Raw genomic sequence first — 19154 nt, 5'->3', positions numbered from 1 at the left:
TGAAGAACAGGTAGTGGATGATCTTGTTATCATAGGGGAAGAGCTCTACTTGCACTTGCTTTCATCAAGGTTTTCTGGCAAGTGTAAGGCTGTGTGTGCCTCTGTCGCATTCTGAGTTATGGCTTGTCAAGTAACTGACAGGCCCATGGTAGAAAGCATGTTACCTATTCAGTGTGAATTTACTTAGCTCGATAATTTAGAACACAGAAGTTAATGATCAGTAATAATAATAATAATAATAATAATAATAATAATAATAATAATAATAATAATAATAATAATATACAGCTTTAATCTGAGCAAAATTAAAATATCTATTACTGGTACGAAATGTGGGAGTTCATCTTTTGTCATTAAAATGTATTTCGGAAGAAGCATTCATGTTAATATGGTATCATTACTTTAGTGTAGTAATACAAATTTATGTAAGATTCCTGATGTGTTCATATTTGAAAAGCATTTGTAGCGTCTTAACAGCCTTCATTTTTTCTTACTGATGCAGCCTTTCTTAAACTTCCCAAGAGATGTGTAAGCTCTTTAAATATTAATAGGTCCCTTGTACTAATAAACAGGAAATACCAAAAGGATTTATTTTTTCAGACTAGTTCTGAACAAATAAGCATGTCCTATTTACTTACTTTAAATCTATTTATTAGAGTAATTATGTTTTGCATTTCAGAAATCTGTTAAGATCAAAATTTTAAACTTAGTTATTGGGGAAGGCTTGGATTCCTACCCCAACAGTTTACCTTGCTGCACAGCGTAAGGCAAGATTGGCCACACCATCCAGAAAAGTATAATAAAGACCATCATAGTAACATGCCTTTAATTTGAAGTCAATGTCAGCAAATAACCTAGTGTACAAAGTACTTAATAGAATTTTAGAAAAGTAATAACATTGCATACTCTATGCAAGTTAAGACAATACTATAAAGAAATTGTTACAAAGGGTCTCTACAGGTTCTATCTTGTGTTGCAAATGTGTAAGTCATCAGTTACATTAACATAACTTGGTACAAAAAAGGAACTTAAACAAACACCTGGCTTCTGGCAGTAACCAGCCCAGAAACCTTGTTCAGCTGCCAATTCATCACAAAATGTGCTGTTGTTATTAATGTTTGTGTTTTCCCTGAAGGGCCAGTTCTTCTAGAGCAAAGGAACTCCCATGAGAAACTGCCACTGGATTATGTTGAGTCAGTCACAGCAAAGGAAGAACTTCTGAATCTTGTTTATCCAGGAGAGAGCATTGAAAACTTCTATGAATGCAGAGAACAAGATTTTTGCAATCAGAAGAAAGAACTGTGTTTGATTTCATTTACTAAGATGCTGATTAATTTTTGTTCTGTTTATAATTTGTCTACACCCCTGACTGTAACTCTGCGAGCAATAGCTTGTTCAAATGTACTTCCAGTAATGGTTTGTGATACTTCTAAGATGAAAAATGCATTTTCTGGAGATTGGTTGGTAGATATGTATTTTAAAGAGCTAGAAACTTTTGGAAAACTACCACAGTTTCTTCAAGAAATACCTGAAAGCATGTTATTCTTCCCCGGTGAACAGGCGAAGGCCTTATTAGCAGTTCTGGAAACTATGGTAGAAGCATGTCAGTGCCTAAATCCTTCTAGCAGTTAAATTCCAAACAACCACATTGGCTGGATCTTGAGTGGTACTACCTTCTACTTGCCTGACAGATCTGGATGTGTATGATCTTAGGAATGTGCTGTATCATTTACACTCAGTTAAACTGTCTTGCAAGTATTTTTTTTAATGTGCCTTGTGCCATATTTCTCTTTGGTTTTCAGATGCAGTGACCCTGAACTTAAACCAAACAGTTGATTGTTTTATTTCCTGGGAAAGCCTTGTGTCTACGTATTTTGTTATCCCTTATTAAAGCTAATGTTATAAATATGTCTTTAAATAAAAACATACGGAAATGTGAAGTCCTTCTATCCATTTTTGTCTTACTTAATAAAAAATAAATTATGTAAATTAATTGCATGTTGCAAAATTCAAAGGAGAAGGCACTATATATTTACAGAATGAATATTTAACATTTCCCATGTCTTTGATAGAAGTGGTCACACAAAGACATGGAAAATGTTGTTCCTCATCAGCACTATGTTGCTTGTAGTCTCATTTATTTGTGCAGTGGCCAAGCGAAGGAGAATGGCTCGAACACTTGGGTGATCTGCAAAATTCCAGTGCGTTACCACTTGCTGCTTCCCAAGTCAATGATGCTTTGGAGAATTGAATTCACCCTCAGGAGAACTTAAGGCTGTCCTTGGCTCTGCTCTAAATCGTACTGGCTTCCAGTGATTTGGTAAAACCATTACTCTGGCATGTAATGATCTGGTATCACTCCTGGGACTACCTCAAAGGAAGATGCAGGTGGAAGCAGTGGCAGAAATCTAGTTATGTTGGCAGAGGAGTTTACAAAGGATAGAACAAGAGCTTAAGTATATACTGGACATCATACTCTGAAACTAAGAATGGATATCCTTAAAAATTATGCCCCACTTCATATGAAACTTTCATTCTCCATTCTGTGAGTACTTGCAAACTAAACAGTTTAGGATTGTATGCTACATATTTTATCAAACTTTTAAATTAATTATGAAAGAGAGAAATTCCCATGCTGCTCTTTAAAAGGTATTGAAGGCAAGGCAGCTGAATTACCTAATTGTTCTTATGGGTTTGGGGTTGTAGAAGAGTCACATCTTTTGGGGAGCCCTTACTGCTCATTCATACAGAAACAACTACAGTTCCTGCCCTGCATTTTTGTGGAGATCTAAGTAATTCCATGCTAGGATCTGGAAGAGACACACTCAAACAGAAGTTTATTCCTTTCCCTTCCAAGCAAAGAGAAATAAGAGCTGCTTTAGAGTAAGGATATGTGATTTATTTTTTTCTAACAGATTCAATAATAGATTACTTAGAAACTTAGCCTTTAAAAGGTAGGTACAAATAAGCAACATTCCAAATTCCAGTTCTTCTGTAATAACCATTTATAATATTTTTTTAAAAAAAGGAAAAAAAAAAGAATGGGTGTGGAGCAGGAGCTGCTTAAGTAACTAATCTTGCTAGACTAGAGGGATGAAATTCCATTGATGCATCTGGCATGCGGCACATTAAAATTTCCATTTAGCCTTTCTGTAGCTGAGATATATGATCTTACAGCAATCCACAGAAGATGCTCAAACCAAGCTGACTTTGGAACCAGACCTTTCTTACAAATGTTCCATGCTTATTAATGACCTATTATTATTTTTATACATGCAGGCAGAACAACATGCTCTAATAGACTAAAGCGTCAGTGCATATTGGATTTGTTTCTGTCTGTGCACTTTTAATTTTTCTCTAGTAAGAAACACTAAAGCTTCTGTCATATATGAAATGGACTAATAAAACTTCAGTATTTCCTTTTGTAGGACAAAATGAAAGAAATGTTATGTGTTTACTTTCTAAGGAGTGCAGAACCTAAGTTTACAATAGTAACATTTGCTTTTAGTCAATAATTTGATGCATAATTGTGCATTTTAAGTGGGACTCAGAGGACCCTGAAAAAATTCTGGTGGGTCTTAAAAAACAAATCCTTTAGAATATTCAGAATTCTAACATACCACTGACTGAAATGAAAGCAGGAAAAGCTTTCATTTCATTAATTTTGGCCTGATGGTGATTCTGCTTATTTAGGCAAGACGTGCCTGCAATTATTTGTTATTATTTAGATCATTTAGAAAGAAAAAAACTGCACATTAATAATTTAAAAAGCCATACTTTACTATTTAAAGTAATTTCAAGTACCTCCTTCCAAGATAATGTAGGTAACATATGCTAAATGAACATAATTAACATTGGAAAACAAAACAGTCAAAAGTTAGCAAATATATGAATTATGTTCCAGAAGAAGCCCCAGCTAAAACACTGTCTGTACACATCAGTCTTTGTAGCATAATTCTGTTCTAATATTCTCTTAGTTTAAGGATCATACATTCAAAGTTTTCCTGTTATTTCCCAGTTCTTGCAGTTCAGTTTTACATACACTTAAATTTGCAGACTTCATACCTTTGAAAAGTTTTAAGCATATCTGTCATATTTAACATAATATGCTTTATCCAATTTATCAGAGTACCTGTTCTCTTTCAGTATAGCAAAACTTTCCTGTAAAAGCGGTATCTATTATTAAATGATTGTTTGCTTTTTAAAATCTCCCAGGGTATGCAGGGTACCCTGTCTTAGCTAAAAGAACAAAAAAAAAAAATCATCCTTCTTCTCCAAATGCCCACATTTCACGCACTGACATGCTTCAGAAGCACAAAGGTATATCTTTCCATATATGATATGGAATATAAGTATACAAATATGATAAGGTATATGATTCCATCAATCAATCCTATTTTTCCTAAGCCTTTAAAAAGTTCTTAATTATTTTTCACGTTCAGCATACAGGTGGAGAATATATGTACCAGATGATGATGCTGCAATGCTACTTCCCAGTCAGGTGAGCAACAGAGGTCAGCAAACTTGACAGCAGCAAAACAAACGGTACAGGACACTGGGACACACGAGTTGGGAATTTTACTTGCACACGAAGATGTCGGTCAAGCTTTGAAAGTTGTCCAAAAAGTTGCATTAAGCATTAATTCCAGTGTTTTATACTCTCTGTGTCCCGTCCCACTAGAAAACGGGCAGTGGGGAAGGATCCTTTCTGAGAGATTTCTCAGACGAGAATAAAGCGTAAACGCAACAATATTAGATCTAAGACCCGTTTAGCGATAAAGAAGAGTAAGCGTTCCTACAAAAGCGAATTAGGAAAAGGAGCACAGACGGAAACCGAAGACAGGCTGGGACAGCGCTGCTGCAAGAGCCCCAGCGCTCTGTCAGCGCCGACATGGCAGAGGAGAGCGTGTGCCGCGAAGCGCGGCGCGTTTGCACAGCTCCCGTGGCGGGCTCGGCGCGATTTCCGAACAGCAGCAGGCTGCGTGTCCCCCTCATCGGCAGGGAACAGGCTCTCGTGGTCCGGGCGCAGTCCTGGAGCACCGGCGGGTTCCCAGGTCGGAGCGCCGCGGCTGCGAGCGCGGCCGAGGGCAGGCGGCGGCGGCGGCGGAGGGAGGTGGCCGGGGGCCGGGGTAGGGGACCGAGGGCCGGGGCCGGAGCCGGGGGCCGGGGGCGGGGGCCGGGGCCGGGGGCCGGTGCCAGGGGCCGGGGGCTGGGGCCGGGAGCCGGGGCCGGTGCTGCTGCAGGTCAGTGCGGCGGGCAGCGCAGGAAACACAGCCACTGTTAAAAATAGGTTAGAAACGGTTGTAAAATAGTTGATAATTGTTAAGCATGTACTTGTTACTCGGTAGAAGAGACCGACTCTCACCTGGCTACATGCTCCTGTCAGGCAGCTGTGGAGATTGATAAGGTCATTCCGAGCCTCCTTTTCTCCAGCCTAAAGACCCCCGGCTCCCGCAGCCACTCCTGATTTGACCTGTGCTCCAGACCTTTCCTTAGCTCCACTGCCCTTCTCTGGACATGCTCCGACACTTCAATGTTTTTCTTGTCACGAGGGACCCAAAACAGAGCACAGTATTCAAAAGTTGATGATGGGGATGAAACACGGTTTGGTACTTTTTGCAATACAGCGACTTAACTGCAGTCGGACTTGTAGATGGTGCAGGAAGAGCTGCAGGATTACTCAGTTAGATTGTTTAAAGGGAGCTCAGACTCTGAGGTCTGAACCCCTTCTCTCTTATAACAAATTTTAAATGGTTATTGAACCTGCAGCAATATTCAAATTTCTTATGCTAAATTTTGCTTCCATATAAAAGTACACCAACAGCAAAACTTTTGATGCCAGACTGATGTTCTGACAGTACTTATTTGCTAGGGTGAGTGACCATTTTGAAATCAAGAAACACTCTGCAAAACTTCTTACAAACAATTTTTGACGTGATGTGCTTCCTATCTCGTAATATAGTAGGATGAAACAAAGAATATATGACATAGTGAGAGGGACCAATTTTATTTTTATTTATGCCTCAACATATGTTATGAGCACCCAGTAAATTCAAAGGGATCCAGCTCCAGTTTATTTTCAGGTGACAACAGACTTCACTCTGTGATCATTTAAAGATCAGTTATTTTTCCCATGTGAATAAATTTTAAAATCTGTCAAATAACTCAATTTTTGATCTGTTAAATGCATATAAAGTAATTACAATCATCCAATTGTTATATATAAAGATCCTTAGAAATTCCTAAATTTGTCATCATATTTAATAGGATTATGAAATTATGCATTTTTAGGAAAACAGCTCTAAAAATAAATTTGTAAAATATTCATCTCTGTGCTCATATTCACATAAAGATGGGGAACTGCACCTGATTTATCAACCAAACTTGTAATCTTGAAGGGGAAAAAAAGGAAAAAAGGTTTCTGATTAGTCTAAGAAGCTGGTTTAAGTCAGGCTATCAATAAATACTATTATAATAGCATATTTTAGGCATCTGAGTAAATAAAAAATGCCTTTTTATAAAAATGGATGGGCTCAGTAGACTATCCAGCAAGCAGGCACCGAACTCCTGTAGAAGAGATGAAGCAATAAAGCTGCAGAGCTCCAGTAACAATATCTACACAGACATCTGTGAAACAGTGTTTGGAGACCACAATTAAATTGATCCAAAAATAATTAGAAGTATTAAGAAGCAATACGTCTATCTCCCTATAGCTGATGATATTATACATTTTTTAAAAAGAGAACTTAGACTACTTTGATGATTTTCAACAACATCAGGAAGTACTTTCTGTTCACATCCAAAGACACTGCTGGCTGGAAAGGGAACAAAAGGAAGAAGAGAGCCCAAGTTCAAGTCCAGCTAAGAAACTGAGATCCTGTTTCAGAGTTCTTTCTGTGCAAATTTCTTTAGTCCTTTGGAAGAACTATCTAACTGATGCTGGAAATTTGCCAATAATCTTGAAAGTAGCAGAAATGAAAATAAAACAGTCAAAGAGTGAACATTCAGCCTATACCAGTTGTTAAGAGTAATGACACAGAGAAGTTCACCTCTTGTGTTTTTCAAGGCCCAAGCTGATGTTCCAGGTAGTGGAACAGGGTACATCTCCAGCCATCCAGTGGTTCTTTACACCACTGTCAGCACACAGACCTGCCTTGGTGGGTTTGTGGGAGTGTGATTATTTAATTTGGTAGGTAATTAACCTGCCAAACATCCCCATATTTATATTTTGACCATAATCCACCATACTGCAGGGGCTGTACCTGCTTGGTGTGCTTGATCACAGTGCATGTTACACAGTTATGGATCACCTGGGAAATAGTGTCCGTTGTTAAGTCCACCCCATAGTTAAGCCACGATCCCATCTGTATTGTTACATCTCTTCCCTGCTGGCCTGAGGCATCATGGGCCCACCAACCAGCAATAATTCACCCTTATGCTGCCAGTCCAGATCCACCTGAGGCACTTTAATCTTGGCAGCCCAATCCACCTGCCCATTGTTGTGATGCTCTTGAGTAGCCCAACTCCTGGGTACAGGTGCATCTACATGACACACTTTTACAGCCAGCTTCTCCACCTGGATAGATGTCTTGCCAGAATTCAGCATTATGGTCCAGCCACACCTGCAGGGCATTTACCGCCATCCACAAGTCAGTGCAGAGGTGCAGCACTGGCCATTTCTCTCATTCAGCAATATCTAAAGCCAGCTGGATGGCTTTCAGCTCTGCGACCTGACTTGATGCACCTTGTCCCTCCATAGCATCTGTGACATGCCATGTAGAACTCCATACAGCAGCTTTTTATTTTCCATGTAGCCCTGCAACATGACAGGAGCCATCAGTAAAAAGAGTGCATCGTTTTTCCTGGTATCTGCATATATGGAGGGACTACCACAGCATATGTCAACTTGTCCTCCTATGATGATCTGAAATTTTCACCTTCAGGCCACTTCACAATGACTTTGAAGATCCTTTATTGTGGTTTCCTGTTTGAGCTAACTGTATGATTGGTGCAAATCCCTTACTCTCTGTGGCATCAGTGCCATGATGTGTGGAAGGGTCTTCTCCTTTGCACATCCAGCCCAGCAGTGGCAGTCAGGGTGCCAGGAGAAGCTGTGCTTTGGTGCCCATCACTTCTGAAGTAGCTTGAACTCCTTCAGAAGCTGCCAGAATCTCTTTTATTTGGGGTTTGTATCCCAGACTCCAGAACCCAAGAGCTCATCCTCTAGTCTCCTCAGTTATTCTTCCAGAGACTCCAGGAAGGACAATTCTCCCCATCTGCAGTGCAGAGCCTCTTTTCACATCTTTGGTGTCCTGACTGGCCCCAGGGCTACTGCATCAACAATCTCCTGTTTGATTTGTTTAAAAGCTTGTCACTTAAATCATTCTGGGCCACATGACAAAGAGGATTTGCAATCTGACTGTAATCTGGAATATGCATCTTCCAGAAACCCACAGCACTTAGGAAAGTCTGTTTCCTATTTGGTGGTTGAGGAGGATACAGCTGCTACTTTATTGACCACATTGGAATCTGATGTCTCCATCTTGCCATTTTACTCCTACAAACTGAATTTCCTGGACACATCCCTTGACCTTGGGAAAATTATTCAGAAGGGTTTCTATTATCTTCTCTCCTTCTTCAAAAATTTTCTCGGCTCTGTTGTCCCACACAATGATATCTTCAATGTATTACAAGTGTTCTAGAGCCTCAGCCTTTTCCAGAGCAGTGTGGATCAGTCAAAGGCAAATAGTGGGCCTGGGTTTCCACTCCTGGGCAGCTGGTTTCAGGTGTATTGGATACAATACAAAAAAAAAACAACCCTGTGGCCTGCACTCTGCTGCTGGAGACATGGAGAAGAACACATTTGCAATGTCAGTTGTGGCACTACTTTGCTGTGGTGGACTCCAGCTCATACTGAAGTTCCAGCACACCTGGCACAGCAGTGCTCGGTGGTGGTGTGACTTCCTTCAGGCCATGATAGTCCACTGTCAGTCTCCATTCTCCATTGGACTTACACACTGGCCACATAGGGTCATAAAAGAGTGAGCAAGTCTTGCTGGCCACTCCCTGACTCTCCACAAATCATCTCAGGGATGGGGTGCACAGGGTCCTGGCTGGTGTCGTGTTATCAATGCTGCACTGCTGTGGTAGTAATGGTGTTCTGCCCTCAGCAGTGCCACAGCAGAGGGGGAGAGATGAGGCAAGGTGTTCAGCTGCCTGACTTCCTCTGTCTCTACAGCTCTCCCAAAAGCCATGGATGCCCTTTTGGGTCGTTGAAATACCCCCACCTGAGGCAATCTGTGCCAAGGAAGCACAGGGCCTCCAAACCAGTCACAGTGGTGTGTGTTTACCATTTGTTCCCAGACTCACTTCAGTTTCCAGTACAGTTATGTGTTGGGATACCCTTGTCACCCCTGAAATAGAGATGTATTCTGCCCCTCAGTATCATGATGGTATGGGGTATGGGACATTTCCCCTCTAATCTGCTGAAGTCCTTTGAGTCTGTCCGCAGTCTTGGACAGTTTTTCCACAGACAAGGTGCGGGTCAGTAGGGAGGAAAAAAGATGATCATCACATGGCTGTAGCTAGGTAATCACCTAAAGCACTTTGTTCTCCTCCTGCCATGGACATGGATACCAATGAGTTGTGCTCCATACAAATTTCTGCCATGTGGATTGTGCACTCTGGACCTCATCCAGATCTACAGGGATTGCACCTTATTTGAATCCCTAGAGACTACCTCCAGAACACTCATTCTCCCAGGTACTGGATACCTTTCTCCATGGTGCCATGCTGCCTGGGTGCACTACTAGATCATCCCTGAGAGAGAACCTTTCTCTCACACTTGCCAGAAGTCACCTCCAAAGGCTGAGAGCTTCTGTCCTCTTCCCAATGCCCTTGTCAGTGCCAGATCCTGGGACAGGGATTCCCGTTGCTTGGCTTCACTACCATCTAGTTTCATATCATGGGCCATGACATGGTAACATTGGAGCAGGTGGGGCTGACCCAGCTGGTGGTGAAATCTCTTTGCAGATCTCACAGCTCACCCAGGGATACAGATCAGTGATTATCTCTGGCCCTTCCTCTTCCTCCTATTGTGAGGGTCCTGCTTCCTCTGCATACTTTACTAAAGAAACTGATTTGGCTTTGGATTTCTTCTTCTTTATAGGGGCAGCTTCTGGGGCATTGGGTTGTTCCTGAGGTTCCCCTGCAGTCTGTGTGGCCCCACTGCCTGTTTTTCTGCTTTCCTCCTCTTCCCCCTGAGGGTGCACTCTAGTATCACATAGTGTCCAATTAACAGTAGCCAGGGTCCAGGCATACTGTAGAACTTCCCTCCTCTCTGGAACTGCTGCACCATTTTTCTTTCAAATATTCTGCCACTTTAACAGGGTCCTGTAGTTGTTCAGGGGTGAATGGACACCCTTCCAACAAGAGACAATACCACAATTTCTTGACTCGAAGAAAGCCTCTCTGCCAGAATGGGAACTTATCTTTCAAAAGTGTATCCTTCCCTAGATATCTCTATAGGCCAGAGTATCTTCAAAGGAGGAGAAGACTTCTTTTTTTTTTTCTACTTGCTGGGGAGCATATGTACACTCTTTTTTCTGCAATATCTTCATGAAAATTGCATAATTTTTTGCTAGTTATATTTCCAATTTTTCTGTTATCCACTGGGAGCCTTCAAGGCTGCAGCCCCTCTCTGCTGTCTCTTGAACAGTCAGTTCTGGATCTTCTTCTCTAGTGAAATCCAGCTGCAAAGAGCATCGATACTCTGATTAGATCCACTACCCCTCTTCCTTCATCTCAGCAGCCTCATGTCTACCAGAGCATCATCTTAGGAAATATGCATTGTGGGTTTGAGTCTACCCATACTGAACAGAAACCAGAACTGCAGTTTCTTGTCTAGGGCAAGTGCCATGCCTCTACACTTAAACTGAGGAGCTGCAGCAGGGGAAGCTTCACATCATCTGAGTTGTGACTGTCACAATCACAACTCTGCATGTCTGTACCTGCCCTCCAGCAGCCTTGCTGAAAGTGACCTCTGTCTTCATTTTAGACAAGCTACAACGTAAGAGTGGCTTTCCTATCTGTTTCCTTAACCATCAAGTAGCTCAGCCATCAAACTTCCTCCATTTTAATGTCACAGGCCTTAGAAAAAGACTTGTCCGCCTGATCTGTGTCCTGTGGCTTAAGTAGCCTGGTTAGGCATTAAGGTTGAAAATTTATTTCCTCATATAATAGCAGAGTCTATTATGTGGAGTCTACACATATGTCTGCAATTCTTTCATGGCCAAATGTCTGCCTTTGGTAACAGGCTGAATAGGGCTGAAATTAGGAGAAAAGCTGCCAGCTGCATTTACTCACTGAATGTCTGGACTAAGGAATTCATTTTAAAACATATTATTTGTAAATAACATCAGAGTTTACACATTTCTTATCATTGAGATATGTGGCCTTGCCTTGTTGCATGAATGTGTGATGTAAGGGAAATGGCTACTGTCCAGTATCAGCCCACTCTGTGCAAAGGAACTGAAGTTTCAGAGTGGGAACTGTGGTTTCTAAAAACTCAGGACTTCTCAGTTAGCTGCAGTGATGTATGTCACATATCCTCAACTGTGTATTCATACTAGAAAGAGGGTTTAAAGTTCAGGTTGGTATGGAGGAGGGCCAAGAAACTCCCTCCTTCTCTTGCACCACTATGCATTTTCATATTGTACACTGATCTTTTAAATTAGCACTCACAAAAATGATGAACTAATACACTTGTTTGAGACAAGGCAGCTGGGCAGATGCTCTATAAAGCTCTTCACAGGAACTTCATCTCAAGCCTCCTCTGTTACAGCCAAGATGGTCTCAATTGCTGTCAGCCGTGCCCAGTGTTGGCCGCTGTGGGACAGCACACTTCAGTGTGCTCTGCATCCTCAATCATACATGAGGCCAATTTCCTGCTGCTGATGGGCAGGGGCAAACTCCCTGCATCATACAGGCAGTGTGCACCTGTGATTCTCTTCTGACTCTCCCTTCACTTTATCAGAACTTTGCTTTATCATAACTTTAAAAAGGTAAACATAAACCCTGGCTTTAAACTTCCTGGCACTTGACAGCTTTGACACCAAGTGACGGAAAGTGTCAGCTAATTAAAAAATTAATTTCCTTTTCAAATGCCACTCTTTGTTATGAAAATGTCTACTCAAAGTGCAGCCTACACATTACCCTGTAGAGAAGGAACCCAAACTGCAAAAATCATTGTGCTGTATTTAATTATGAATCAGAGGATTTTACAAAGAACAGTAAATTGCATAGTGAAAGCCTATTTTCTGTGATGGAGAATACATAAAAACAATCCTCTTCAACCCCAAGCAACCCATGCTTGCTACAATTGCTAATTTTAGACACAAACTTTATAAACTACAGGTTTTCTGCTTTGGCATGCATTTATATTAATTGTTTTTCCCCCAGAACAAATGCCTACTATGTCTGGATGCAAATCACAGAGAGGTCCAAATCGTTTAATGGGAGCAGAGCAAAACTGCAAGCTCAGACATTTGAGAAGCCAGTAACCAACAGCAAGATGCATACATATTGCAGGAACAGTTATACAACTTCCAGAAATTTCTTTTCCTTTAAACTTAAATTTCCTTGACTATTCTTTTCTGCACTATGATAGAGAACAGCTTCAAAATATGTCACCACCAGGGAGTGAGGAGTTAAAAAAGTCTGAATGCCTGAGGAGGTTGGTCTAGATGGGTGTCACTGCAGGCCCAAGAGACGCAGAGCTGAGGAAGGACAGGTATGTATGACTCTTTAACGCAGCAGTGAGAAACCAAACATTGAGCTTCAAGTAGGAGGTATGTGAGGGAAACCTGAAGTGCTGGAATGAAACCAGCAGCTGAAGCTTTGTGACCTTATTGTCAAGGAGTTGTACCTATAAAAAATGAATTAGTCAAAGAATGTGGATGAGGAAAAGCAGCCTATCAAAAGAACAAATAGGGAGAAGAAGCAGGAAAGGATGACATGGCAAACAGTTTCTATTAAGGTTTAATTGTAAGTATCAGTGGTGACCAGGAAATTAAGAGTTTGGTCATGTAGAGAGTGAGGCTGAAGTGGACAAAAGGAGAGAGGGACCCTTGACATTGAGGGTGTAGGACCACCTCCATGGCATGACATCAGCAGTGTCTGAAGTTGGGAAGAGGTGGGGAATGGGGTGGCTCTTGGAACTGTGTGAATGTGACTGTGGTTTTGAGCTGTCGTGAGCATGTCAGAGGAAAGTATGTATCTGCATTGTGAAGAGAAAACAGGAACAGGCTTCTTCCAGCATTATAATCCATTATAATTCTTCCCCAACTCTTTTCCAACCCTGTCTTCTCAAAACTGTACTCTGCCTCAGCAAACTGCAGTGACTGAACTTTCTCCTAAGAAAGATACTTCTAGAAACATAGTGCAGAAAGACTTGTCTTTTACTCAAATCCCAGTCCTTAAAAAAAAAACTTGTAAGAATTTAAGATATATTTGGTAGTTACCCAGTTTTTCAGTAAATATTTTATTTAAGCAATCCTTCCCCATTTCTTTTTCACTTTTCCCAACAGATATGTTCAGGAACACTCAGCCTGAATAATACAAACACCGTGTAGGAAAGGTCTTGCTTTACTCTCCAGGCTCATTTCTTTTGATCAAGTCATTATCTCATGACTGTAAACAACAGATTCCTCCTGATAAAAGCACATTTGCTTGTTGAGCTTGTTACATGTCCCAGGGCTAGAAATCTATGGGGAAGAAAAATAGTTTTCTTTTTTTTTTTTACCATATTTTTCAAGAGGCAGCAAAAAAACCTCCTTTTATGAATGTAACTCAAGGATATATATGCCCTGCAGTCTAGTTCTGAGGACTCAATTTTTGCAAGTCAGAGAAATGGTCAGTGCACCAAACTGCAAATCAGCAAGATCAGTCCTATAATGTGGCAAAAACACCACTGGAAAAGAGATGGTTTTTTGTTGAGTACCCAGCTCAACAAAAAGCCAATACCTTTTGCTGTTGCCATTCAGTGAGGAGGTGGTAGAGGCTTGGAGCAGACTCTGGGAGTTGAGGTGCAGATGCAAGTGGTTCAGTGTCACCTGAAGTGTTTCTGCCACAAAGCACTCAATCTCTGTGTGAACCACAAGTCAGTTAAACCACTGGTTGGGAACCCTGCCTGCTGAGCAGAGAGCTGCAAAGCTTTTCATTATGTTTTGTAACGCGTGTAATCTAACAATGATGAAAGAAATAAGTTTTCCTTTACCTTCTTTGTTTCATGCTCCTGAATTATCTTCATATTAAATACCTTAGCATCATGCAGTGCATTTGCTGGCAGCTCTTCCTCTTGTTGGTGAAGTCTATGCCCTAGGGGACCAAATTAGCTGATAGACTGTATGCAGACTGCTTAATTATTTTCTTGTTATTCCACTGTTGGTTTAATTGCAATAGAAAAAAACCCCAAAAACTTGAGGGTTATTGCACTTGGATTTAAAATACGAAGTTATAATACAGCAGCTCTTCCAGTTAAAGCTCATTGCTATTATGAAAAATACTTAGGTGTTCCTACAAAGAAGAACAACTGTAAAAACAGGGTAAGCAAGCTCTGTACTGGGAGTTATCAGCAGGAATGTAACAACAGCCTCTCAGATTAATCAGCCTTAGTGAATTCTGAGTGCTCTGACATCCAACTAAACGAATAATTTTCTATGAACTCACATGAAGTTAAATTTTATTTACTGAGAACAGAGACAATTTCATGATTGTGAGATGCCTTATTCTTTTTTGGTTGTTTATGAACAGACAAGTTGCTTTCAGAATAAAGCCTGCCAAATCCAACAGGTTAGAAATGGACTTCAGAATCAGTCTGGAAAAGGAAGGTATGTTGGAATATTCATGGCATAAGACAGGATTGGCTCTTTACAGAGGCCACCTATACAAAGCAGCATAGACAAACTGGAAATAGTGAAAATGGGTTCACTCACAAACTATTTTAATTGTGATTTTAAATTGTCTTGTTGTGGAAGGAGAATAATATTTAATCAGTAAGCATTCTTAGCCTTGCCTCTGAGTGTTATATTTTCAGTGAGATCAATTTTGAGTGACTGAGGCATTTAAAAGGAATTCACCATTTTTCACAAACAGATATTTGTTGTCTCCCCTTCCCCCGCCCCCATCCCTGCATGTTAGGGAACTTAAAATACTAAAATCTTGCCCAAAGAAGTTCACTTGCCCATCACAGCACTCATGGAAAAACGACAACATAGGATTTCAAAGACAGAGGCTTAAGAATATCTAATAGAGTGATGCTTAGAAGTGTGTTTAATTCTGGAAACATGCATAACCAGCTCAGATATTACCACCAAAGCAGACATTTTAAATTGTGTACAAAAAAAAAGACAACAAGAAATCACACACAGGCTGGTGGGCAACGTTAAGAAGGTACAAGGCTTGCAGTGTATTAAAGAAATGTGCAAAACTGACAACAGGCAACAAACATTCACATCTTGTTGAGTCACAAATTTGGTTTTTTTAAAACAAAATAGGCTGACCAGTGCCTTTGATTTCACCAATAGTATGTTGCTCTTCAGGTAGGATACAGCCAAAAGGTTACACAAGCTGCAAAATTAAACCCTTTCAAAGTCATGGTGTAACAAGACCTTGTTTAAGTCCAAGGCTTTCTACAGACCATTCATTTGATTGGCATTCTTTTAAATATCCAAACAGAAGGATCAAAGTAACTATCACATAAGAACTTGGCTATCATCTTATCTGCAAAACAAAGAAATCCAGGATGATCTTTCACGAGCAATGCAACTAACACGGATTTCTTTGGACAAATACATATTCACATGTGCTTGCAAAGTATTTCTAAATAGGCTTTTCAAAAAGTCTTTTTAGAGTAGTGCAATATAACTTTATCTGCAATTGCAACCAGTGAGAGGTAATCCAGAGAGGACCACAGCCCCCTTTGAGGATGCAGTCCTGTCATTCTCCCCTGGGCAAAAAATCCCCTTTAATGTCACTGGGAACTAATAATGAGGAGCTGTGCACAGGTAGTCCCTCAGGAATCAGTCTCTGCTCACTATGTGGGGAGCTGAGTGTGGAAGTCTGCATGCAGCTACCAGAATATATCCCCAAGTACTCGTTATGCAGTGGCCACTAAGACATTTGAAATGTAAATGTTTCTCATCTATGTTCCATGTAATTTATAAGATAATGCAGTTTCCATGCAGTAGGGAAAGCTTGTATCTGAAGAACTGACATTATTAACTAAGGAAAAAACCCTGGTGTATCAGTTTTACCACAACTGTATTTTTTTTCCTCTACACGGTATTTCACATTGGTAACAAGCAATGTTATACCATAAAGCATATTAATATGATCTTGTGATTTGAATGAAAAACCTTTTCTGCAAGATACCCATATTAAAATAGTTATGTGCACAAAAAAGTGTTCATAGCATGACATCCAAAGCAGTTAGTTAGTTTTACCCATTAGAGCTAAGCTATGTAGTACAAATGAAGACTACTGGTACATGTAGAAAAATATGACAGGCAATCAGTTACAAACCTGGCAGTATTTTGAAACAGAGATTTTTAGGTCTTACAATGGAATGATAAAGACAGCAGGAACTGCTTTTGGGAGCTCCACAAAGAGATTTGCACTTGGCGTTTCTCACTGTTTTATAAGCAGCCCTACCACATAGAAAAATGTTGCACCAGATGTTAACATCGGGGTCTGAAATTTAAAAAAATCTGCTAAAACATAAGTGCAGTAGGCTCCACTACATTGTATTCCTCTTGCAATATATAAAACATAGAAAATTGTAATGATGACTTACTGGATAAAAATATGAAGGCTCACAAATAAAATATGAGAAATTTCTGAGTCAGATTTAGATGTTTTGTAGGTTTAGTTAGCATGATTTGACTATCTCATGTATCTTTAACCACCAAGTAGCAATATATATTCTCCATTTTAGATTGACTCATTTAATGTGTTATATTATTTCTAACAAGGCTTTGAAATGACAAAAACCCTACTTGAAACAAATGTCTTTACAATGAGAAATAGATTTTCCACGAGAAATAATTTTCCGCCTTTTAATACTGTTACAAAATCTCCCCAGTAGATAAAAAGGCAAGATAAATAAAAATCTTAGAGAGAGGAAATGCTTCTTAGGCTTGCTCTTTTATCTTCCCCTGGCAGATGCTGGTCTCCTCAACACATGAAGTTGGCTAGGCAGGATTGTTTTTCTTCCTCTTGCTTGGGCTGTGAGTAGGATCTTGTTTCAGTTCATGGTATTGCATCTGTTTAAACACAAAGTTCAGAAAGAAAGTTGTCAGGTGGCACTTGTTGGGAAAAAAGAAAGATACCCTTTTTTTCTGTCAGGGGATAAAAGGTTAAAAAAAGAAGATTTTCCCCTGAAAACAACACAGGATTTGCAGATGTGATTCACCAACACCAGAATGACAGATCTATAATAAGAAGGGAAACCAACACTAGGAAAATCCTACCAGGACATAACACTGCATGCTGATGTAAACTTAGAAAAGACTATGGTTTTTTTGTTTTCTCCATGAGCTCTAGCAGACAATAACATTGTCATCTTGACCATATTGGATACCATTCTTCATAATGTTTCTTAAAAGCTTGGTTATTTCTAAATGCCTACCACGGAGGGTATCAGATACAGAGAGAGTGTTTGCACCTGTATCTCCTACCTAGTACCAACTCTGAACTGAAACTAGAAACATGGGAAGGTCTATAATCTTTGTGACACTGGATGTGATTTATGTGCTTGATGCTGTCTTAAATCTTGCATGCTCTCTGGGGATTGTGTACTGCATCATAAAAGCTTGTAACTCACAACCAGCTTTTTTTGGGTTATTTTTTGAAAGGAATTTAGGAGCCCAGTGGAACTGTGGCCACAGCAAAAGCTTTCACCCTCTAGAAGGGAAAGGCCAAAGTGTTCTCAGAGTGCTGAGCAATGCTGTCTGCCTCTTCCATTATTTGACCTTCCTGTTCCTTCTCTGCCTTCTGAGAGCCACAGCTCCAGTGTTTCCTATAAAGTGCCTTATCCCAATCAGATTCACATCATGCTGGATGCTGCTTAATACAAGCTCTAGCTACCATCTCACAAATACTTGTCCTTCTACTGATTTTTTCCAAGGATTCTAAGAGGCACAACCAATGCTGGAACTTTTTTCTCATTGGATAAAGATCTAGCAGCCTCCTTCTGGTTAATAGACTATCCTCAGCTTGAGTTTGCAATTTCTTTCTGCCAAAGAATATAATAGTAAATCAAAATAACTGCTTTAAAAATGATAAAATAAAAGAATTATACACACCACTTGCACATCAGAAGGGACCCTGGACAGAAAGTCAAGTAGCTCATTGTTATCAATTGCATATGGATTTCGAATCTTCTTTGTAAATTTATTGATGCCTGCAAAAGTGAAAGTTCAAATGTTACTATGATAAGATATATGATATCAAAAGATACATACTTTTGTCAAAGTTTTAAAACAGATTTTAAGATCCATTCTGAATCCTGGCAGTAGCACCGAATGAATGCATGAATTGTAAACTTGGGCTCCAAAGGTTGGACTCTGCTTCTGTGGTTCCCTGTTTCAAAATGCAAAAGTTCTAGGGACATTTTCAAATTCCTTCAATATATTTTTTTTTTAAAGTCACAGAAACTGTGATTATTATGAGGAAGTTGGGAAAAGCAGAGGCATAAAAAGTACTTAATTTCTGAAACAGAGAGGATGAGCAGAATTGGGCTTAATTGGAGGACACAAGATTCATATAAGATTCAGAAGATTCAAAGAAAGTATTTTTCATGCTAATGACAATGAAACATATAGGAAGCATGAAGTCTGCATCATATGAAAGCTTTAGAGGGGTTTGCACAAACCTCTGTGTGAGAATGACAGATAGAGACAAGCTGATGGCAGTGCAGAGAGGATATGTCTCCTTTAGACATCATGGTCTTATAATGCCTATTGAAAATTAGTATTCAGAAGTACCAAGAAAAATCATCCATAAAATAATCAGGAAGCAGGCTTTTAAATGAGACATATTTTCTTAATTACATACTGAGTCAGATTCACAGACTTTGAGAATCTGGTCTGTGGGCT

The 19154-nt window shown here is 40.0% G+C and overlaps 2 protein-coding genes across 8 annotated transcripts in view; one reads left to right on the top strand and one right to left on the bottom strand.

The window, feature by feature from the left end:
* The window catches only part of SLF1 (SMC5-SMC6 complex localization factor 1), a 33016-nt gene extending 31035 nt beyond the window's left edge, over positions 1–1981 (top strand). For 5 of the 7 annotated variants that reach the window (XM_030968129.1, XM_030968128.1, XM_030968126.1 and 2 more), the window contains one exon: positions 1136–1981. In XM_030968129.1, coding sequence (XP_030823989.1) covers positions 1136–1632 — 497 coding nt within the window. In that variant the 3' untranslated portion in view covers positions 1633–1981. The remainder of the gene's footprint in view (positions 1–1135) is intronic. The other 2 variants (XM_030968125.1, XM_030968124.1) reach the window with 1 other exon arrangement.
* A 14566-nt stretch (positions 1982–16547) lies between these two features.
* MCTP1 (multiple C2 and transmembrane domain containing 1) overlaps positions 16548–19154 on the bottom strand; it is a 208392-nt gene continuing 205785 nt past the window's right edge. The window contains exons 20-21 of the mRNA XM_030968614.1: positions 18363–18460; positions 16548–17321 (exon numbers count right to left, since the gene is read on the bottom strand). Coding sequence (XP_030824474.1) covers positions 17250–17321; positions 18363–18460 — 170 coding nt within the window. The 3' untranslated portion in view covers positions 16548–17249. The remainder of the gene's footprint in view (positions 17322–18362; positions 18461–19154) is intronic.

Source organism: Camarhynchus parvulus, chromosome Z (assembly GCF_901933205.1).
Source record: "Camarhynchus parvulus chromosome Z, STF_HiC, whole genome shotgun sequence".
Lineage (NCBI taxonomy): Eukaryota > Metazoa > Chordata > Aves > Passeriformes > Thraupidae > Camarhynchus > Camarhynchus parvulus.
Note: the sequence above shows the minus strand (reverse complement) of the source record. Positions and strands in the feature narration are given on the sequence as shown.